Source organism: Sminthopsis crassicaudata, chromosome 3, assembly GCF_048593235.1.
Source record: "Sminthopsis crassicaudata isolate SCR6 chromosome 3, ASM4859323v1, whole genome shotgun sequence".
In the NCBI taxonomy this organism is placed as follows: domain Eukaryota; kingdom Metazoa; phylum Chordata; class Mammalia; order Dasyuromorphia; family Dasyuridae; genus Sminthopsis; species Sminthopsis crassicaudata.
In genome coordinates this window covers 27,473,414-27,496,515 of record NC_133619.1, presented here as the reverse complement: position 1 = coordinate 27,496,515, position 23,102 = coordinate 27,473,414, and the positions used below count along the sequence as shown (strand labels likewise).

Below are 23,102 nucleotides of genomic sequence, written 5' to 3'. Positions count from 1 at the left end.
TACATTTTTGGATCTTTTTTATTGGGGAAAAAAAAAAAAAAGGATTGTTTCCCCGGAGCACATAGGTTTTATAATTACTGACAATAACGACAGGGCCAAGTAAATTTTATCATAATGAATAATTGTAATAATACAGTGCTGGGCCCTTTACAATTTTTATACATTTTTGGATCTTTTTTTTATTGGGGAAAAAAAAAGATTGTTTCCCCAGGGCACATATGTTTTATAATTACTGACAATGAAAACAGGGCCAAGTAAATGTTATCATAATGAATAATTATAATACTACAGTGTACAATTTTTGTATATTTTTGGATTTTTTTTATTGAGGGGGAAAAAAAAAAAAGATTGTTTCCCCGAGGCACATAGATTTTATAATTATTGACAATGAAAATAGAGCCAAGTAAATTTTATCATAATGAATAATAATAATAAGTGCTGGGCCCTTTACAATTTTTGTCCATTTTTGGATCTTTTTTAATTGGGGGGGAAAAAAAGATTGCTTTTCCCCGGGGCACATAGGTTTTATAATTACTAACAATGAAAACAGGGCCAAGTAAATTTTATCCTAATGAATAATTCTAATACTACCGTGCTGGGCCCTTTACAATTTTTGTACATTTTTGGACCCCTTTTCAGAATAATACTTTTATTACATAATTCATTACCATTTGATCAACTATGGGAGGTAGATGCTATTATTCTGAACATTTTACAGATGTAAAAACTGAGGCGGACAGAGGTGAAGAGGTGAGTGACTTGCCCAGAGTCACACACCTAGGAAGTGTCTGAGGCTGGATTTGAACTGAGGTCCTCTTCTGACTGGAAGGCTAACGAGCGGTCCACCGCTGCAGCTACTTCTCTTAGCGCGTCTCCTCCGAGCAAGGCCCTGGGCTAGACCCGGCAAACCCGGGGAGGAGATTCCTGGGTCCCCGCGCTCCGAGCGCTTACGCTCCCAAGTGAGAGCCGCTACTAAGTAACACCTGGAGACCGCGGGAGGGGCTGGGAGGAATCCTTTAATGCTTACCCCGCTCCAGGCCGCCGGCCTTCCTCTCCCGCTCGCTCCGGGCACGAAGCACTGGGACAAGCCCCAAAGAGGCCTTATTTCTTTTTGCCTTTGGGCGCCGGTTTCCCTTTTTCCTCTTTCTTCTCCTCCTTCTTCTCCTCTTTCTTTCCTTTCTTATCTTTGGGCGAGCCCTTTCCTTTCTTCGGAATCGTCAGGAGTTCTTCGTTTGACCCGAACCCTTTCCGCACCCTCACGCCTCGGTACCAAGCCTGAAGCTGGAAGGAAAACCGAGGGCGCGTTACTCCGGCGCCCGGGGCCCGGCCGGCGCGCGCCTCCCTTCTACCCCACGGGCTTCCCGCCGAGGAGGGACTCGGGCCCCGGGGCCGGCCTGTCTCTCCCCCGCCTTTGCACAAGCGTTGGGCGGGCGGCTTTTTCACGCCTCCCGCCTGGCAGCTGGCGCTGGGGAAACGTTTTGGGGAAACTCAGTCACTATGGACTGAGTCTGCGCCGCAACCAGCCCTGCCCTCCGGGCGCTTACGGTCCTACGCGGGAAGATGATTTAAAATGATAGATGGATAGATGGATGGATGGATAGATAGATAGATAGATAGATAGATAGATAGATAGATAGATAGATAGATAGATAGATAGATAGATAGATAGATAGATAGATAGATAGATAGATAGATAGATAAAATAGATAGATGGATAGATGGATGGATAGATGATAGATGGATAGATGGATGGATGGATAGATAGATAGATAGATAGATAGATAAGATGGACAAAAACAGAGACAGTCATAGAGACCCTCACACACAGAGAGCCAGAAAGACATAAAGAAAGAGACAGAGAGACAGACAGGCAAAGACAAAGCCAGTCCGATAGAGTCAGAGACAGAGATCCCAAGGGCAAAAGGCACTGATGAGATGGAAGTTCCAGGGCTGAAATGATCTTACAGGAAGGAAAAGAAAAAAGAAAGAAAGAAGCCTAGAGGAGTGGTATCAGGTGGGAAAGATTTATCTGTCTATAATGGCTGAGCTTTTCATGAGTCTGTATAGCTTTACATTAAAACAGCTGAGGATAGGTGGCAGTCAAGAGGAAGGGCTCTGGGCTCTCCAGAAGCAAGGTCATAGTCCATATTTCATTTCTCTATATATTTTATCGTCTATCCTCGAGTCTTGCTTCTGGGAGATCTCAAAGCTCTTCCTTTTGAATGCCATTTTTCTTTCCAATATTCTGCCTCCCATTTTTCTTTCCAGTATTCCGCCTCCCTGAGTGAGGGAAGATGCTCACATGGCAGGGGAACAAATTTGAGACCAGGGTAGTTGAATGAAAGGTCCAAAAGCAGATCCTGAGGCAGGTGCAAAGCTAAATTCAGGACCCTATCCTTTCCATAAGGTAAGCTCAGATAATCTGCTAGTATTAAGCTTATCCAGTGCTAGTAAAAACAAAGCAAAGCAAAGCAAAACAAAACAAAACAAAACAAAAACAAAAACAAAAACAAAAAAACCCTCAGCACCATAGATCCTTAATAAATAAATGTTGTTGATTAACTCAGAGCTTCTTAAACTTTCCACTCCCAACCTCTTTTTATCCAAGAAATTTTTACAAACTCCAGGTATAAAGGCATTTAAAATATATTTTTAAAATATTAAAAAATTTACTGATAATAAATCATAATTTCACAACCCCCACATTCAGTTTGGGACTCCATATGGAATCACAACCCACAGTTTAAGAAACTTTGGCCAATCAACTCAATGGTCCTTATATAAAGTAAATCTCTTTGAGTGAACAGCCTGTGATTTTATATCTAAGCATGTCTATGATTTCAAGAAGAACTCCTGGTGTGAAGTCTCTTTCCACCCAACAAGACAGCAGACCATTCATGACAGTTGTAGGTAAATGCTAGAATAGTCCAAGAACTTTTTTTTTTCTTTTTGGTCATGAACCTCCCCTTTGGCAGCCTATGGACCTCCTTTTCAGAAAAATGTTTTTAATGGCAGAAAATAGAATTCAGAGAATTACATAGGAAACCCATTTTATGGAACATAATTTTTAAGAAAAAAATTTAGCAGAAGAACCCCTGTCCCTAAGAGCTGTTTCCAGCACACAGAGCTTGACAAGACATTTCTGTGTTGGAGGCCAGGTCTTGGGAACTCCAAGTCCAGCACCTCGCCACCATGCATCTGCTTTTAGAGTGTACAGATTTTGGGTCCAATGGGTTTGGCAATTTTTTGCTTCCAATTTCACAAATGTGTCAGAGTAAACAAAAGTAAAAGGAAGTGGGAGGGGAGAAAGAGCCAATAAAATGCTGACTAAGGTACTGGGACCTACTTTTGAACAGCATCTCCCAACATCTGACCCTCATTAACAAATAAGACTATGTGATATCCCTAGACCAAAAGATTCTTACTGGGAGTCTGCGAACTTAAAAAAAAAATCTTAAGAATGTGTTTTAATATAATAGACTTCCTTAGTAATTCCATATATTTTATGTATTTTTGAAAAAATTACTTTCACTCAGGGGTCCATTAGCTTCAGCAGATTGCCACAGCATCCAGGACACCGAAAAAGGGAAGCTGCCCTCCAAAAAGTTTTTGAGGTGCTTCATATCTCTCCCCCCAATACACACATACACACACCCATGTCTATCATTGGGCATGTTTCCAGATTTTACCTTAGTGGCCATAAAATTCTTGAATCTCTTATCCTTTAAGTATTCCCATATTTCTGGAATGCCCTTGTGACACACTTCTAGGGAAGGATCTTCCATGGGATTTCCTTCTAGGTTGAGAACCTTGAGGTGCTCCATACTATCCATTCTTTCTGGAAGTACAGTCAGCAAGTTGTTCTCAAGATTGAATGTCTTCAAACCTAAAATACAAGAGAGCATTTAACTTTTCAAAACCAAATGGCCTTTTGGTAGCCTATATGCCAGTCACTTTCTCTATTGTCACCTAATGAGTTGATTCAGTTCACCACCATCTATTTAGCACCTGCTATGTACTAGGCACTGTGCCAGGTGTTGGGAATCAAAGACAAAAAGCTCCTGCCCTCAGGAAGCTTCCTTTCTTTAAGAAATGCAGAGGTGGGGGAAAGTGTACTTTTCAGTTCAACCATATCATCAGGCCTTATAATACCAAAGGAGCAGTGAAATTATTGGTTGCTACAACATATGAATTATTTTTTGATTGGTTGAAGAGAATTTGCCCTGATGGGGCTATGTATAATATAGCAAGCCCATTCAGAAGATTCAGGAACTTCCAGGCTCATGACTCTTGAGCCTGTACCAGCCAGAAACCAGGTGAAAGAGAGTGGGAGATAGGGATCAAGCCATAGATTCCTCCCTCACCCACGGAGGACCAGCTAAAGGTCTGCAGTTCTCACTAACATCCACTGCAGTATCCACAAGAGCCCAGGACAGAGTACTCCAGCATCAGGAGCTGAAAGCAACATAAGCTTCAAGAACTAAGAGACACAATAAGGCTTATCTAGCCATGGTGAAGAAAGGTAGCTTTGAGGCAAAAATTAAAAAAAAAGGAAGAAGGAAAGAAGGAAGGAAGGAAGGAAGGAAGGAAGGAAGGAAGGAAGGAAGGAAGGAAGGAAGGAAGGAAGGAAGGAAGGAAGGAAGGAAGGAAGGAAGGAAGGAAGGAAGGAAGGAAGGAAGGAAGGAAGGAAGGAAGGAAGGAAGGAAGGAAGGAGGAAGGAAGGAAGGAAGGAAAGAAGGAAGGAAGGAAGGAAAGGAGGAAGGAAGGAAGGAAAGGAGGAAGGAAGGAAGGAAGGAAGGAAGGAAGGAAGGAAGGAAGGAAGGAAGGAAGGAAGGAAGGAAGGAAGGAAGGAGTAAGAAATAAGCAAGCAAGCAAATAGACTAATAAATTAATAAATAAAAGGCCCAGCAGAGTAAGCCCCCCAAGAGAATTTCCAGAGGCCTCCACACAAGGAGAAAAGCACTTCCAGTTACAAATAGTTATGAATTTTGCTTTTTGCTTCATGGACTCTCTTGTTTGAACTTTTCTTTCCAGGAACCTCATGTATTCCTTCTTTGGGGGAGTGTTTTATTCCATGTGTTTTTATGGTAACACAGTAGTAAATACCTTCTCTAAAAGCTAATGAAGTCTGGCTGATTAATAATTCATAAGGAGAACACCAGATAAGGGTTTATGAACAATATTACTAGAAAGTAGCAGTCAGGGGCAGCTAGGTGATGAAGTAGATAGAGCATCAGCCCTGAAATCAGGAGGACCTGAGTTCAAATATGATCTCAGACACTTAACACTTCCTGCCTGTGCGACCCTGGGCAAGTCACTTAACACCAATTGCTTGTTGGGGAAAAAGGAAAAAAAGAAAAAAGAAACTAGTAGTCAGCCACTCTCTGGGACTTCAATCTGCTAGTGTTCCTTGGAGTTATAGCTAATGTTCCTTGGAGTTGAGAGAAACCCAAAGTAGGTGCTATTTATTAATCGTCACTTGATTCATTGACAATCCATAGAAGAGAAACAGTTTTTGCAGAATATTTCCACAAGACTACAGGTTTCACTATAATGTGGCTTTTGGTCTTGGTTTGCATGCTAATAAAAGTCTATAATTTATATAAAAACTAGGCTGGGTATTTAAATTTAATTTCTATAAGATCTTTCAAATTATATCTCAAGAGTGCCATTACTCTCACTCTCTGCTCTCTTCAGCAAAGGTAATTTCATTTTGCTCTCTAGTCAGGCATCATAATATTACAGTCCCTTTTTTCTTTCCCATTTCTGGGAATTTTCCTTATTGTTCATAGCATTAATAGCTACCATATATATGGTGCTTTGCAAAGTCTTTACAAATATTAATTTGTTTGATCCTCACAACAACCTTGGGAGGGAAGGGCTATTATTATACCCATTTTACAGATGAGGAAATGATCCCTCTACCAAACGTTTATTGTAGAGGCTTTTCCAGTGGTTTCCATAGAATGTGAGTTCCTGAAGGCAAGGACATTTAGTGTTGGGACACAGTAAAGTTCTCTTAAAATAGTTTGTAATGGAAAATGGAAAAGATACTCAGATTAAAGACAGAAAGACCTAGATTGACATCCTACCATGATCCAATAAACTGTGTGATCCTGAGCCTTACTCTGACTTCTCTGGTCTCACTTCCCTCATAGGTGAAGTGAGGAAGTTAGCTGCTAATGGCTTGCCACTCTAAATCCACGATCCTCTGATTTGGGTTCAGAATGATTAGCTCTCTCTCTTACTTATATCCTGTGTGATCTTGAGCATTTCTGGGCCCCTGTTTCCTCATCTATCAAATGAAAAGATTGGACATTGAGGTATGACCTGGGTTCCAGTCCCACTCTGACATATAGTGGCTGTTTGACCCTGGATCAGTGAGTGGGACCTCCATGGGGGTAAGTCATTTTCTCCCTGGGAGTTCCCTAGACTAATGAAATCATAGATCCCAAAGTAGGGGAGGGAGATATGAGGGGAGGAGAGGGGGGAAGGAGATTCATTACCTGATAATTGGCCTATAGATTCTGGAAGCTCTGTGATCTGATTGTTGCGAAAATCTAATATTTTTAAGTTTTTCAGGGAACATAGGCCCACAGGTAAGCAAGCCAGGCTGTTGTTCTCAAAATATAGCTCTTTCAGATTCTGAAATACAATAAAACTTCAGTGTAAGATTTCTCAACTTGATAAAGAAATCATCTCAGAATCATTTACAAGACCCTTCCCCTTTATATATTCTAATGAAGAAAAAAACAACACATTACATTTGTCATCGGATTAGTGTGAAAGAAATCAACCCCTGGCCCACCTTTTTTTCTGGTCATACCTTTCTTTGATAATATATTTTATGTTCTTTTTACTGTGTAGCTACTTGTTATGTGTTGCAAAACCTCTGTCCCTCTCCACTGACCTCTGGGTAATTACAAATTTTAATTCTTTGGAGAATGTGCTGTTCTAAGATTCATAGCCATATAATATTACTGAGCTAAAAAAAAAATGGTCCTTTGTTTTAGAGAGCAGTCTGGGTCATTAAAAAAAAAAAAGTTGCAATCTTTCAAAGCCTATCTAGTCCCCTCTCTGTTTTTGGCTCAATTCTGGGTGCAGATCATTATTCATTTGTACTGTCATAGATAGATGGATAGATGAATATGAATAAATAAATACAGGTATATATCCATATATTCACATATGCATACATATATATATATATATATACACATATATGGATTAATTATATAGATTGTCCAACTGCATTGTCTGGACATTCTTCATCCATTTGATTTTTCCTATATGGATGGTTAGGTAAAAATCTTTTGAGTGATTACAGATGTCATTCAGTAGGCTCTGAGACCTTTCAGGGTTTGATGCAAATAGCAAAATCTCATCCTCCAAAAAGGTAACAATAAGTTCTAAGATATTTTTGTATATTTTTAATATCTTCCCTAAATTCCCTTGAAATTGGATCTTTTCTAGCATGAATTTCCTCAAAATGGACTTGCTCTAAGAGTCACCTGTTCTCACATCTTTGTTTTCTTCAGTGTTATTTGCATTTCCTCTAGGAGCATATCTTAGAATATAAATGCAGATGGTGGCTAACTGGTCCTCAAGGGTGGGAAGAATTATCATAAAAATATTTGCAAATATTTTCTTTTTTCTGGTCTCTCTTGTCCTATTTTTTTTTCTTTAAATGCCCTTGGGATGACTTTACAAAGTTGGCTCTTTTACCAGTCTATCTTTATATTTGTTTTTTCATTAATTCCTGCCTTCTACTGCTTCTCACTTTCATAAATGATAAGCATAGTTACCTGTAAAATTTTTATCTTTATGCTATATTAGAGTCAGCTACGTGGCACCTTGAATAGAGCCTTGAGACGGGAACCAGGAAGATCTGATTTCAATATGCTCTCAGACCCTTAGCAGTTATGTGACCCTCCCTTTACCTCTGTTTGCCTTGGCTGCCTGAGCTGTAAAATGGGGAAAATAACATCATATACAAAGCAGGGCGGGTGTTAAGATCAAATGAGACCGTATTTAGAAAGCACTTAGCACAGAGCCTGGTAAATGTTTATTCCCTCCCTTGATATTGTTCAGATTTCAGCAAATTTGCAGGTCATAAGAGGTAAGACAGAAAATAAGATGGAAAACCAAGTCGTCTTTGGTCATATTTTTACCTTGTACAGAGTGATCCTCTTTCAAATGTGGAGTGGATCATTTTACACCGTGTAAAAGACATCCGGTTTTGAATGGGCCCATTTACAGTCACCATTAGTAAAGCTGAAGCCTCACATGGAGAGGATTCAGTCCCCAGACAGGAAAAAGGGCCAAAAAGAAAAAACAAAACAAAACCCAAACCCTCTGATTTCCTGCCTCCTCTCTTGGAAGTGACAAGCCTCAGACCGTAGGTCTTGAGGGAGTAGAATTAGAGAGTCTCTGTTCTTTCTGGAAAAACACAGCAGTACCACAACCAAGGCCTGCAGCTGAGCCTGAAGCTACAGGTGATGGAGTCTTCAGCTGACCCTCAGGGAGCAAGCTCAAGGCATCTGGCAGATTAACCTATCCAGCAGAGACATCGTTACCTAGAAGAGAAAGTCCAACTGAGTAACCTGTCCAACAGAAGTGCCATGCTCTGTAAGGAGCAAACCAGCCTGGGAGTGGAGCAGCCCACCCGAAAGACACTTTTCTTTGGGAGGAGCAAGTCCAGCCAAGTGACCCGCCTAAAGCAGGCCCCATTTTCAGGGGGTAAATATTGTAGGATTTCGATGAAGAAGGTATATTGGGGCCCTGCATTTGTAGGCTATGAGCTGTCTTTGGGACATGTGTTCCTCACACATATGCCTCAACTCCCACTGTATTTGAAGGTTGTGATCACTCTTCTCCTACACATGGTAAGTAAGAGTGTTTGTAGGGGGAACATTTTCTAACTATTGCTCTTGCTGTGCATTTTGAGTAAAATGCCTTTGCTAAGAGCTAATGGAGACAACTGGCTAATTATTCATTGCAAACAAATCGGTAGGGGCTCACAAGCCATAGTTTAGAAATGATGGAGGGCACAGCCTGCGTATCTGAACCCTGAGATTACTCATATTTCTGGAGACTCAATCTGTAAGTGCACATGCAAATTGTGGATTAGCAGAAAAAGGATGCTACAAATTCTAAATTGAGTATTGCCCTTGGTTGACGTATCTCTCCATTTGGCAAGAAACATATATACATAACTAATCAAAACAAATTCCCATATTTACTACATCCAAATGTGTATGTCCCATTTGGTAGACTGAATTCATTCCTTCTTTACCCAGAGATAGATATTATTATTATTATTTTATTATTATTATGGCCCATCTCTTTCATTTTGGGGTAGATAAGGCAGTAGAGGAGCAGAGAAGTCCAAGTGACACAGCAAATGAACAAATGAAAGAATATATTTTAAAAGATGGTACTAGAAATGGATCCATACTTTCTTAACTTAGATATCACTCTACTTGGTCAGAATTTCAGTAGCTCAAAAGAAACATGAGATGCACAAATTTAAAGCCATCTTCACTCCAAAAGCTCACATGGACTATTTGTGCCCAAATTGTGGCAGAGTCTGCCGAGTTTGTACTGGTCTAATCAATCACAGCTGGTTCAACCACACCGTATCTTGTCTCCGACATAGAGATATCATTTTTTTTTCTTCTTTGAGTACTAAGGATTAGTGCTTTATTTAATATATATATATTAAATATGTAATAAATATTCTTTATTTCAAAAAGCAATTAGTCCAGTATATTCTTGCTCCTAAATTTATTTGCATTTCAAGCAAGGACTATTACAGGAACTGAATATGTCCTCATTTCCTTAGTTCTCACATAGGGCCTTATTGTGTTTGGTTGGGTGCAATTGAAGGAGTTTTAGGGATACTGACTGACCATCGGGGATTTAATAAGCCTTGGCAAGGATTTTCTCGCCCTGAAGTCAAGTGATTGGTTTGGACCAAGGATATAGAACTGGTACCAAGTAGTCAGTAAAAAAAAACTTAATCTGATACTAGGGAACTTCTTTATAATTTAGCTTGCCATCTGAGTGTATGGCTTATAACCCCAGGTTATATTTTAAAAGAACTTTTCTCTCTCCCTTACCAGCCCCTGAGGAGGTGGTCCTGAAAGACCAAGGAGTGAAAGCCCAGCAGATGGTAGCAGAGAATGGCCCAGTTTTCCCAAATGCCTAACAGAGATGACAAGATGAAGCAGAAAGATGCAGTGGCCAATACTGAGTTTGATGCCCAGTGGAGAAGGCAGCTGTGGCACCTGATGAGATGACTGACAGAGAATAGTGAGATAATGACACTGCAAGACACAAGACTTTCTGCAGTGAGAGAGCATCAGCTGCCCCAGTACAAGGTGCACCCTCTGATTGTGAACCAGGGTCTACCGGTACCTGTGATTTATGTGCTCCCATATATGTCCCCTGCTCACAGTGTTCTGTGTTGTGTGCTGCTCCACTAATGGGAGAGTCTACCAAAAAAAGACATAGGAGAGTCTACCAAAAAAACCCATGGGAGAGTCTACCAAAAAAAAAAAAAAGGGAGAATCTCCTGTTGTCCCCTAACTCACTATGCTGCAATTTCTACAATCACAATAAAATCATAAAAATAAAGAGCTTGATCAACATAATGTCCAACCAGTGTTCCAGAGAGCCAATGGTGAAGTATATTGCCCACCTCCTGCAAAAATACGTGATGGATTCCAAATGCAGAATGAGAAAATCCTTTTCAGGACATTGGCAATATAGGGATCTATTTTGCTTAGTTATGTATATTTTTTTGCCATTTTTTTACCCAAGACAGTAAGGGTTAAGAGGTTTGCCCAGGTCGCACAGCTAGTAAGTGTCTGAGGCTGACTTTGAACTGAGATCCTCCTACTGATGATCAATCTCTAATACATCCCTTAACTGCCCTGATTATGTATATTAAATACAAGGATGTTTGTCTTTATTTTTTTATCAACTGAGGGGAGCAAGAAGAAGAGAAAAATTTTAATTGAATTGAATTTTAATTGAAAAATGAGATAAAAAGCATTTTTAATTGTAGTCACTTATTTTTTTATTTTTGTTTTAAACTAATATTTTCTCTAATCTGGTAAGAGGAAACATCATAGTAGGGTTTATGAGTGACTATTCACCTATAGACTCATACCTAAAGTAACTTTCTGGGGGTCTATGTATGAAGGAGTACCACTTTCCTGGCTTCCCAAGTTCCCCTTATGCCAGGCAAATCCCCAAAGCTTTACGTTTCTGCTTTGTCACTTAAGTTACTATTTATAAGGGCCCAGTGTCACCCAGATAGTGGGGTTCTTGAGTGAGTATTCACCTGTAGTATCACACCTGGAGTAGCTTTCTGGGGGCCTATATATGAGGGGGCATCACATGCTAGCTCCCCAAGTTCCCTTTATGCCAGGCAAATCCCCAAAGCTTTAAGTTTCTAATTTTTCCTTAACTTACTATTTAGAAGGGTCCAGTGTCACACAGCCAGTTAAGTGCCTGAGGTTTCTCTGAATCCAGGGACAGCATTCTGTACAACCTAGCTGTCCTAACGAGTATTTTTGATGAATATTTCATTATATAAAGATTGAATTCATACCGTTAACTTCAGGATGTTTTCTGGGATAGATGTAATTTTGGTTCCTTGGTCTTGTCCCAGATAAAGTTCTTCTAAAGATTCAATTAGCAAGATTTCCTCTGGAAATGCACTGAAATTATTTCCAGTTAGACTAAGTCCCTTCAGTTTTACTAGATTGAATACTTCTTGAGGTATCTAGAGGTATTAAAAAAAAAAAAAGTAAAGTTGTCAAAATTGAACACATTAGAAAGTTAAAAGGGCTTTGCTTTTGAAACAAACTATTACTAATCAATAGAATTCAGAGACAAACCAGCATCTTCCTGGATCAAGCATATCTGCAAATCCCATGGAATGATGAGTCAGCTACAGGTGGGAATGCAAAGTTTGCAGTCCTGGAAGTTTATTTATGGTAGTGTAAGAAAATAACCTAGAACGGTCTATGTTAGTGATGGCCCATAGTCAGCTTGGTCACAAAGGTCAGGGAGATGGGGCAGCTAGGTGGTGCAGTGGATAGAGCACCAGCCTTGAATTCAGGAGGACCTGAGTTCAAATCTGATCTCAGACACTTAACACTTCCTAGCTGTGTGACCCTGGGCAAGTCACTTAACCCCAGCCACAAAAAAAAAAAAAAAAAAAAAAAAAAGTCAGGGAGATGAAGTAGAATGGGAGAAACCCCAGGTCTGAATCTGAACTCTGTTACCAGGTCTCAGCTTCATCCTCTATAAAATAGGGGTAGCCTCTTCCAGATCCAATAGATCTGGCCATGATGTTATGGGCTCAGCCCTTTAAAGGTCTTAGCAAAGTGAGAAATCTGTACCTGACGTATGTTATTGTCATCCAGAGACAGCTTCTCCAGGTTCTTCAAAGAGCAGACCTCTAGAGGGAAACATTCTAAGTAATTCTGACTCAGATCCAAGAAAGTGACATTGAGCAGGCGTTTGAAGGAGCGGCGCAGAGATTTCAGGCAGGTGTTCTTCATGTACAGGAGACGGAGCAGTGTCCACTTGCAGATCAGCTTGGGCACCTTCTCCAGGCAATTTCCTGAAAGGCCCAGTTCCGTTATTTCGGTCAGTTCTTTAAGGGTTGAAGGGAGGTTGTGCAGGAAGTTATTGGAGACATCCAAGATCATTAACTTGTTACAGCTTCCCAAAGAGTCAGGGAGGAGTGATACACAGTTGGAAGCGATGAAGAACTTCTCCAGATTTATGAGCGCGCTGATCTCGTCGGGGAGGAAAGCGATCTGGTTTTTCTCCAAATCTAGGATCTCCAGGTTGTAAAGAACACAGAGTTCCTGGGGAAATTCTTCAAAATTATTGTTCTGCAGGTAGAGCTCTTTGAGTTTGGTCTGGTTGACAATCTCTTTGGGTAGAGACTTCAGCTTGTTGTGAGACAGTCCCAGCAGCTCCAGGTGGTGAAGGCACTTACAGATCTGGATGGGGAAATTCTCCATTTGGACATTATAAAGCCGAAGCTGCCGAAGAGCCCGCAGGTGGGAAAGGACAGGTAAAGAGCTGGCAACCAAGGGATTGTTGCTAAGATCCAGACTTTGAAGATTAGTCAGTTCTCCAAGATCCCTGCAAATGAGTCTTATTTCGTTGTTGTTCAAGTAGAGAGTCTTTAGATTGGTGAGACCACGGATTTCTTTAGCAATTCCTTCAATCACGTTATTTTCCAAGTGTACTTCTTCCAGCTCCCAAAGTTCCAGAACAGAAGATGGGATAAAGGTGAGGTTTTTATTCGAAGCATCCATGAAATATTTTTTGTCACCTACTCGTTCTGGTGGGGGCTCTGGAACCTTTGCTAGGGAAGCTTTATGTTTTTGGGACATAAGTTTCAAGACATGGTCTGCAAACATCTTGGTAGCAGAATTATGAAGCCCAAATATCCAAAATCTAAAGCAATGGGAGACAAAGAAAAAACAAACAAACCCGAATTGAGCTTTCAGTAAACTTCCACTGTGGAAAATTGCCCTTCTACCACATCCCCCAAAAGTGGCTTTCTGGACTCACTTCATCCTTCCAGAGACAAAGCATTTATTATGCGTGAAATAGAGCATTGGACGGGAATGAGGAAAACCTAATTTTGAATTTGACCTCAGATATTCACAAATTGTATGACTCTGCGTGTCAGTTATCCTTCTCTCAGTTTCTTTTTTTTTTTAATTAATAATTTTTATTTACCAGATATTTGCATGGGTAATTTTACAACATTGACAATTGCCAAAACTTTCGTTCCAATTTTTTCGCCTCTCTCTCCCCCGCCCCAGATGGCAGGTTGACCAATACATGTCAAAAATTCTAGAGTATAAATTAAATACAATCTATGCATACATGACCAAACAGTTGTTTTGCTGTACAAAAACAATCAGACTTTGAAATAGTGTACATTTAGCCTGTGAAGGAAATTCAAAATGCAGGCAGACAAAATTAGAGCAACTGGAAATTTTATTTAGTGGTTCATAATCATCTCCTAGAGTTCTTTTGCTGGGTGTAGCTGGATCAGTTCATTACTGTCTCATTTTCTTTAGCTATAAAATCAGGATCGTAATAGCACCTCACTCTCTCAGGACCAAGTGGGATAGAATGTGAAGTGCTTTGCCTACCTTAAATACTAAATAAATTATTATTATTAACTTCAGAAAGCAACCCATTCCATTTTGGGAAACAACTCTAATTATTAAGTACTTCTATTTTATATTTATCCTTTTTGCACATCCTGTTTGGCCAAAATCTGCCTCCCTTTGACTTGTCCTATCATTGATGTCTGGAGCCACAGAAAGAATCTTGTCTCTATACCCAAACATAAAAATACAGCTTTCACAGCACTCCCTCCGTATATTCTGTAGGGATGAACAGGACTTGTAATTTCATGTTTTGGCCAGATCCGTTCTTCCCATTCCCCACATAACCTGAAAAACTCTCATCTCTACTTCTTGGGATTTTGTACTCCTTCAAGGTTCTGCTTAGCATCATCTCAAACTCAACACCCTCCCCCCAAAAAATTCTGTTGAACTCATTTTTTGCTTCATTGTATTTACTGATCCAACCAAATTCAATGTAAGCTCCTTGTCCTTTCCCAGAATTTAGCACACTGCCTGCATACAGTAGGTGCTTAATAAATGTTCCCTGAATTACACTGACTTAAGTATTGGACAAAGTAAAATTATAATTCAGCCCACTGGCAGGGTCATTAAAATCATAGTTAAGTCACAGAATTTAATTTTGGAACAAATTCAAATGTAATGAAAGCTAATTACATACAAGGGCAGTAGTATAGAGTGCGGGGTCTGGAGTCAGGAAGGTTCATTTTCCTGAGTTCAAATCTGGCTTCAGACACTCTCTAGTTATATGACTCTGATCGAGTCACTTCAGCCTTTTTGCCTCAGTTTCCTTATCTGTCAAATGAGCAGGAGAAGGAAATGGCCAACCACTCCAGTATGTCTGCCAAGAAAATCCCAAATATGGTCACAAAAAGTCAGACATGACAGAACGATTGAACAGCAATAATATGCAAAGGATGTTGGGGTTCTGGGGACATAGGGATAACAAGGAACCCAATCTGGCCCCAGAGACAATTTACTGGGGGTGAGTAAGGAGAGATAGTCTGAATGCCAGTGAGTAAAACAAGGAAGGGAGCAGAGAAGACAAAGGGGACATCTGGCCAAAATGAGTTAAAATCCTTTCAGCTAAGCCACCAAAGAAGGCTCATCACAGTTTTGGTAATCCCCCAGTGTGACCTTAAAGAGAACAAAATAAACATTTCTATAGCATCTACTGTATGCTATGTTATTTCATCTTACTCTCCCAACAACCCTGTGAGGAAAGTAGTTATTATCCCCATTCTGCAGGTGAAAAAACAGAGGCAAATCCAGTGACCTTGCCCACAGTCACACAGCTAGCAAGCATCTGAGGCCCTATTTGAACTCTGGTCTTCCTGAGTTGGTCACTAGTTAGTTGCCTGGAAAGACAAGGGTTTCAGCAGGCAGAGGTATGAGGGAAACATGTCTGAAAGGAGCCTCGTGGGCGAGGAGCCTCCTGGTCAGGCTGGAGACAGAAAGTGAAGGTCAGAAATGTGGAAGGAGATCGTCCTGCAGCAGCAAACCAAAGAGACTGTAACTGGCTCTCAAAATCTGAGACAAGATGCAAGCAAGAGTGAGCCACACAGGATTCTGACAGGGTTGTTTGGGGTGCCAGAAGCCATTCCCTTCCCTCTGACAACACTTCAAATACTTGCAGTCAGGGGCCATATCTGGGGGTCTCCCCAGGACAAGAGGTAAATAAAGGTTGGCTATTTTCTAGAATCAATGGACAAATTGCCTTCTCACCTGGTTCTCATTAATTCACACAGGAAGTAGCTACGCTCTCTATTCCACCATCCTCTTTCCTTCTACCAGACCCTAGGGCTTTGCCCCTGGGTCTCCTTAATTTTCCTTAGCCCCATACCCTTTCCTGGCCTAGGTCCTCGAACAGATATCCTCCCATGCTCTGTCCTTTCCAAACTCCCTTGGTGGGTAGTCTTTCTGAAATGGAAACTCCTTGAAATTAGCTTACTTTCTAGTTTTGTTATCACAGGTGCTTAGTATTATCCTTGGCAAGTAGTAAGTGCTTAATTGCTCCAGCTATAGACCTACCATCCCTCTATTTACCTCAATCATTTATCTGAATAGTTATCTACCTGAGTAATCATCTAACTAGCTGGCTTTGAATAGCTATCTATCTGTATCGGTCCAGTACTCAGTCACTTATACAGCCATCCGAATATCTATGTCCATCATAGAGCTTCTATATTTTTCATTCATTGTCTTTATCTACCTACCATTATCTATATCTATCCATCCATATCTACTAATCTATCATCTATTTCTATAATCATCTGTCTGTATCTTCTCTTATCTCTATCAATCATCTGCATGTCTATATCCATCCATATGTATTTAATCCTCCATATCTATCAATCTTCTATCAACCATGTGCATCTCTTTATCTATCCATCCATAGCTACTAATCCATCATTGATCTGTATCATAAATATCTTCTATATCCATCCATATTTATTGATCACCCATGTGTATCTATAATCAGCTTCCGGTCTTTTATTATGTCTATAGTTATCAATCATCTGCATGTCTATATCTATTCACTTACACCTATTTATCCTCTATATCTATCAAACATCTGCATGTCTATATCTATCCATCCATATCTACTAATCTATTATCTGTCTGTAGCTATAATCATTTATATCATCTATTATCTATACCTATCAATCGCTTGCATGTCTATATCTATCCACCCATATGTATTTATTTTCCCTCCTTATCTATTAATCTCCTATTAATCATTTGCATGTCTACATCTACCCATCCACCTCTTTTATTTATCCTAGTCTATATTTATCCATCCATATCTACTAATCAATTATCTATCTATATCTATAATCATCTGTCTATATCTTCTATTATCTGCCCAAGTCTATGAATCATGCCAACAACAAATCAGCCCCTTTGCTTAAGGACTTTATATTCTCATGAAGGAGACAAACTGGGAACATTTATAGATTAGATACAAAATATATACAAATGAAGCAAATCTGAAGTTGGGAGAGGACAAGAAATCATTGACCCATTCATGGGGTTGCCGCTAGGGGGTGCAGTAGCTAAAGTGAGGACCTGGACTCTGGAAGACCTGAGTTCAAATTTCACCTTGGATCTTTAACTAGCTCTAAGTGATACTTAATTTCAGTTCGCCTCAGTTTCCTCATTTGTAAAATGGGAATAACTACTCCCAAGGTTGTTGTGAGGATTAAATGAGATAAAGATGGTTAAAAAAAAAAAAAAAAAAAGTTTAGCAAAGTGCCTGGCATATAGTAGGTGCTTGTATAAATATTCATCTATTGTTATTGTGGTGGGCGTTGTTATTGTCAGCCATGTGATCTTGGGCAATTTCCTCATCTGTAAAATGGAGATAATATTGCTGTGGGCGGTCAAAGGAGAAAATCTTTTAAACCGCTTAGCTTAGTACCAGGCACATAGTAGGCACTATATAAATATTATTATTAATGGTATAACTTTGAAAAGCCATTTCTGTTTCCGTTTCCTGCTCTGTAAAGCGGGGCCAATATCGCAGAGAGGATTGTGAGGGTGGGGAGTGTGCCTGGCACACAGTAGGTGCTTTATGGGGAGCGCTAGCCATCACTATCACACGGCGTACTTGGGTCTCCAAGACCTAACCACTGACTACAGCTCTCTCGGCCGCCTTTCCCCTTCCCCAGAGAGGCCACTCGTCCTCCAAGCCTCGGCGATCATTCCCACCGGGGGAAATTCGAACTCGCGGTCTCACTGCGGAGCTCTGCGCGGGGCACCACGCGGCCCCCGGAAGGGCGCGAGTCCCTGCAACTCCGGGCCTGCAGCACCCCCTGCTGTTGGCAAGGCGCCGCGCACGACGCACTCCCCCCCCGGACCTCAGGCTGGGACGGGGTGGGATAGGGCGGGGATGAGGCGGGGCGCGCGCCTCTTTTACCCCTCGCTAGTTCGCTCGGGCTGCTGCGCAGGCCCAGTGTTCAGGAGGAAAATTGAGTGGGAGGGAGGATGGGGAGGGCGGAGTGTGGGCGTCTCGCGGGAGAAGCCTCTGCGGCAGGTGGTGGGCGGGACGTGAGGACGCTCCCTGCGGCCTTTGGCCAGACTTCCGCGGGCTAGCGAAAAGATTCGTTCTTGGGGCCTTAGTAACTCCCGCTTCCGCACAGGCCACGCTTAGAGGAGCACGTGGCTCCGCCCCTCTTTGCAGAGGAGATGGGGGAGTGGAAAAATGGGAAGGGGAGAGAGCGCGTGCGCGAAGCCGCTAGGTTGTCATAACAACCATCCGTTTTCTCCAGCCTTCGCTGAACCTGCGTAGCCACGCCCCTCATTAGCTCCGAGGATAGGATTGGACGTTAGAGGGCTCTCCCTGCCCTGGGGGCGGGGCCGAGTTATTGCTTGGAGGTTGCTATGGTGCCCAGCGATGAGCGCCAGGATCTGGCAGATCGAGAAAAATGGAGGGCTTGGACTTCACCCCCTTGCCGATGGCAGGTAGGTCGAGTGCCGAGCCAGTCCTCCTTCCTCGCACACCTGAGGGGAGGGAGAGAGGACAGCCGGGGACCTTGACCTTGACCTTGCCCCTTCCTCCTAGTTCTAGCATGAAACGCTGGGCAGAGCCTCGGCGTCTCCCCCATCCCTGCTCTCGGCCGAGCACCTAGGAGGTGCCTAATCCATGCAGGTGTAATTGGAGCGACCCCCCTCCCCGCGGGTCCCCGAATCGGGCTGCCCCGGAGGAGCCTGGGGCCCCTTTCCCATCTGGCGCTAGGACAGGGGTCAGCCTCGGACCTCCGTGGGCGGCGCTAGTCCACCGCGTCTCCGAGCAGGTGCAGCACCGCGGGGTTCCTTAATCTTCTGAGCCCGACCTTGTGCCCGGCTCCAAGAAGGAGCCCGCGTGGGAAAGGGCGTTTGGTCCTCTGTGATCTCACTGTGAGCAGCAAGAGCAGCCCCAGGCCCCCGCCAGCCCCTGCAAGCGGAGGTCTGTCCCTTCCGCACGGCTCGTCCTTCCCAAGCTGCTGCCTTCCCCGCACCGGCCGTGCCTTGCACACAGCAAGTGCTTCATAAATGTTTACTAAAACCACCTAATTAAATGTCATGTTACTGAAAAGAAGGTAAAGCTTTCAAGCGGGGGAGAAAATTCTGGAGGGACGGCTTAGACTCCAGGGGAAAGCTGAAATGGGCCTTCCTGACCCTCCTTATTAATCATCAAGCATTTAGCATCTGCCTATAAGGTGCGCAGGGGGCCGCTGCCCGTGGCTACCAAGAAGGCCCGGGAGCGAGTCTGTGAGCCAGACTGGGCCTGCAGCAGCCCTCCTAGAGAAATCTGGAACCAAGCGAATTAAAGTACAATGTAACACAGATGAGAACAATGTTACTCTGTGGCTCGCCCCCACCGTCTCTGCTCCTCAGCTCTCTGGGGCCCTTCCCTGCAAGTTCCCGGTCCTATGAAATCCCCATCTGGCCCCAACGGGCCTCAGCCTCTGCCCTGGACTCGTCCATTGTTTTTCTTAAACCATGATAAATGGGGGTGAAAAAGGTGGCTTTGGGGCTGGGTGGTTGAATTGCAACCTGAGCTTCTCTGCTTCCTCTCTGGCCATCAGCACTGGCCACTGGCCACGGCCCACTAGTGAGTTCTCACTAACCCTCTGGCCCCCTAGTCACCCAAAAGGCCCCCTTCATCCATTTGGCTTTTAACTTTTTCCATTCAAGAAATTATCAGGAAAACTGGCCTGATATTCTAGAAGCACAGGGTAAAATAGAAACTGTAAGAATCCATCTCACACTAAGGGCAGAATCTCCCTTATTCTGATGTATTCCTGTGGCTTCCCCCTTCATGTTTATAACTTGCTTTGACCAATGATTGCTCACTTTTCTTGACTGTCTTTTAGGCATATGGGGAGAAGGGAAGCCTCCATTGTTACCTTCCTCCAGGTCTGGAGCATAACCACTTTTCCCGCATCTATCTTCTCCAAAATTGGTCTGAAAAAGAGTCCATGGACTTAACTAACCACCCAAGGAGTCCATGGCAAAAGAAGGTTAAGAACAAACCCTTGGTCTGCTGAGACCCCAAATGTTAAGGTCCCTCTCCTCCTTGTACCACTCCATCCTGAGAAATCAGAATCTTTTTTAGCATTTACTTTGTGCTAGGCACTGGGACTATTAAAAAAAAAAAATCCCTGTCCTCAAGGAGCTTATATTTCAACAGGGTAAACAATATGTGGACTCATGCCCACCTTAGGGAGCCAGAGATGGTGGTGATTGCCAGAGAAAAAGGAGCCCAGTCTTTGCTGAAGAAACTCCTCCTTGGTCTTACACACACACACACACACACACACACACACACACACACACATACACATGTACACACATACATATACATATGTACGCACATACAACTCTGAGTGATGAAGGCAGAAGGGATTCAAAGCAGCAGCAGCAGCAGCATCCAGACTGCTTGGTAACAGCTCTCTTAGAGACTTTTAGTCTCTTAGGACTCAGCCAACTCAAGGACAGCATAAAAACAGTTTGCATTCTACATTCAACACGGTCCATCTTAAGTCATGTTACTATCAATGTGCTAACAAGCTTTTGGTTATTGATCATGGGGATAAATTCTAATTCGTCTTATGATAAATGTGCTCATTAAAATTATCTCAAGATTATTAAAGTCATATAGCCCTGGACTCTCTTACGATACCCCTGTTGAACTTTGTATTATTCTGGTTGATTTTCTGGAGGTCTTTGGACCAGCCTTTGTTTCAGCAGAGTAATCACCACGAGAATAGCCAGAGATAAAGTCCAAAATTCTTTATTATCTCCTTCAAAGTCTTGTCTCCTTGCCTGGAGCTTGGCTAGCTTTGTGGAGGTTCTCCAGAATGCGTCTTGGTTTCTGTGAAGGAAGCAGGAGGACCGCCAAGACAGTCTCTATTTTGAAGTCTGTCTCAATCTGAGAGCGTGAGCTCCTGCCTCCAGTCCTCTGTCTTCTCCAAGTCTGACCCTGGCTGAGTTTGTCCCAGCTTATATGACATTTATAAATCATTATAGATCATTTACAGTATACCGAGTATAAACCAATCATTATATCACTAGGAAACCATTGTTTGTTGTAAGATTAAATCAATCATACTGAACTTGAGAACTATTAATCATCATGCTAAACTAGAGAACCATTGTCTTATCACTTCCACTGAGTTAGCACATTGTAAGAATGAGGAGTCACAGTTGTTCATGTAATGTGCTTCTGAATGGCCCTATGCATTGAATTTATTTCTTTACAGTTGCATCAACATTTATCGATCTCCCACAAAATTATCAGACTATGTGTCGACTTTTCCTGAGGGAAGAAAATTCTTTTCTACTTCAAACCCTCCTGCTCCAAGAAATGGAATACATTAAAAATTATAAAGGGTAAGAAAATAATACTGCATTGTATCTCTGTCCTCTGAAAATCATCCCTATAGAAACTAAGGGTTGTGAAGAGATTCTTCAGCTATTTAAAAATTCATTAGAAAGTTGGGTGGGGGATGAGGAGGCAGGAGGATGGAATTTAAATCCACTTTCTGACACCTGATATATATTAGCTGTGTGACTGTGGGCAAGTCACTTAATCCTGATTGCCTTGCCAAAAAAACAAAACAAAACAAAACAAAATATTGGAAATTAGATACTTTTAGGATACCTGTGGAGGCACTGAGGCACTGGGCCGTTGGCTTAGAAATCACAGAGCTGGGCTTCTGGCTCCCCCTTCTCAGCCTGTCACTCAAGTATTCTGAGACTCAGTTTTTCCATCTGTAGCCTAAAGAATGCCAACAGCCTCAGAGTAGGAAAATACCTGGGACAGGAATTCTAGAAACTGCAGAGCTCAGAGAGATGTTAGGGATCGATGCTCTTCTTTTATGTTTTTATCCTTCAAGGTTTGCATCTGGTTTTACACACATGCCTTCAAATGCTGCCCTTGCTAAGACTATTTATACTCACCTTTGCTCATGGATAAATTTTTTTTTTTTTATTACTCAGATATCCAGATGAAATCACAGTTAAAGTGGCTGGCAATAATCACTTAATAATGCCAGTGCAGAGACTTACAGATCAAGATTTTGAAGTACTTCTCTATACCATAAAACCATATCCAAATATTACAGGTATTGGTTTTAACTTGATCATGTCTTATGTTGCTAGATTTTAAGTATTATCAAGATGGTCAGTTATGTATTAATTCGTTTCCCTTAGGTTTGGATGTTAGATATAACCTCTTAACTGATTATGGAGCGAATCATGTCGTAAAACTCCTTGAGGTATTGTATTATCTTTACTTCTAAAATGTATGTTTTGCTCACAGTGATACCACTTAGACTTACGAAATTATGTCTTTCCAGAACTGCAGGAATCATCTTGTCCTTTGTGGTCTTTGAGATCTGCCATCTCAGATTACATTTTGAAACTTTCTCAGAGAGTACTGCTTGCAGTGAGAATATCAGAATCACCTATTGCAAGCTTCTTATACCTCATGGCAACAACAGTAACAACAAAACACATTATCCAAACTACAACGGCAGTCTTTCTCTTTCAAATAGTAGTTGTGATTAGGTTTAACTCAATGTCCTGAGCTTCTTACATCATTGGCATTTTTAACAGAATTCAATTGAGTTTCAGTTGTCAAGACTTTCTTGCAAAAACTCTTTAAAAAACAAAATAAATGAACCTCTCTTTTAAAAGATGCTTGACAGCGACAGCTCCTTTTCTCTCTTCATTACAGGAATTCCAAAATATCACTTATCTAAATCTTATGTTTAATGACATTGAGACTGACGGGGGAGAAAAGATAGCAAAAGCACTCCATGTAAGTATCTGTTGGTGCTCTTTGCCCCTGACCAAAGTGCAAAGAACCATGGTCTCTTTTTAGTGGGGGGTGCAAATTCCTATTTTATACAAGTA

The 23,102-nt window shown here is 41.8% G+C and overlaps 2 protein-coding genes and 1 long non-coding RNA gene across 3 annotated transcripts in view; 2 read left to right on the top strand and 1 right to left on the bottom strand.

Annotated features, from left to right (window-relative positions):
- Positions 1-1,027: 1,027 nt before the first annotated feature.
- On the bottom strand, positions 1,028-13,487 carry LRRIQ4 (leucine rich repeats and IQ motif containing 4). Its single transcript, XM_074298163.1, has 5 exons — positions 12,417-13,487; positions 11,621-11,794; positions 6,507-6,645; positions 3,690-3,886; positions 1,028-1,281 (listed from the first exon to the last, which is right to left on the bottom strand). Exons 1-5 carry the CDS (start codon positions 13,452-13,454, stop codon positions 1,102-1,104), a joined length of 1,728 nt encoding a protein of 575 aa, XP_074154264.1. The 5' UTR covers positions 13,455-13,487; the 3' UTR covers positions 1,028-1,101.
- On the top strand, positions 1,820-10,652 carry LOC141560270 (uncharacterized). Its single transcript, XR_012487681.1, has 2 exons — positions 1,820-2,014; positions 10,125-10,652. It is a non-coding gene; the product is annotated as an uncharacterized LOC141560270 (long non-coding RNA).
- Positions 13,488-17,888: 4,401 nt separating the features above from the next.
- Positions 17,889-23,102, top strand: part of LRRC34 (leucine rich repeat containing 34) — a 38,204-nt gene continuing 32,990 nt past the window's right edge. The window contains exons 1-6 of the mRNA XM_074298165.1: positions 17,889-18,022; positions 18,470-18,662; positions 21,446-21,575; positions 22,185-22,309; positions 22,398-22,462; positions 22,924-23,007. Of these exons, the coding sequence (XP_074154266.1) occupies positions 18,626-18,662; positions 21,446-21,575; positions 22,185-22,309; positions 22,398-22,462; positions 22,924-23,007 (441 nt within the window). The 5' untranslated portion in view covers positions 17,889-18,022; positions 18,470-18,625. The remainder of the gene's footprint in view (positions 18,023-18,469; positions 18,663-21,445; positions 21,576-22,184; positions 22,310-22,397; positions 22,463-22,923; positions 23,008-23,102) is intronic.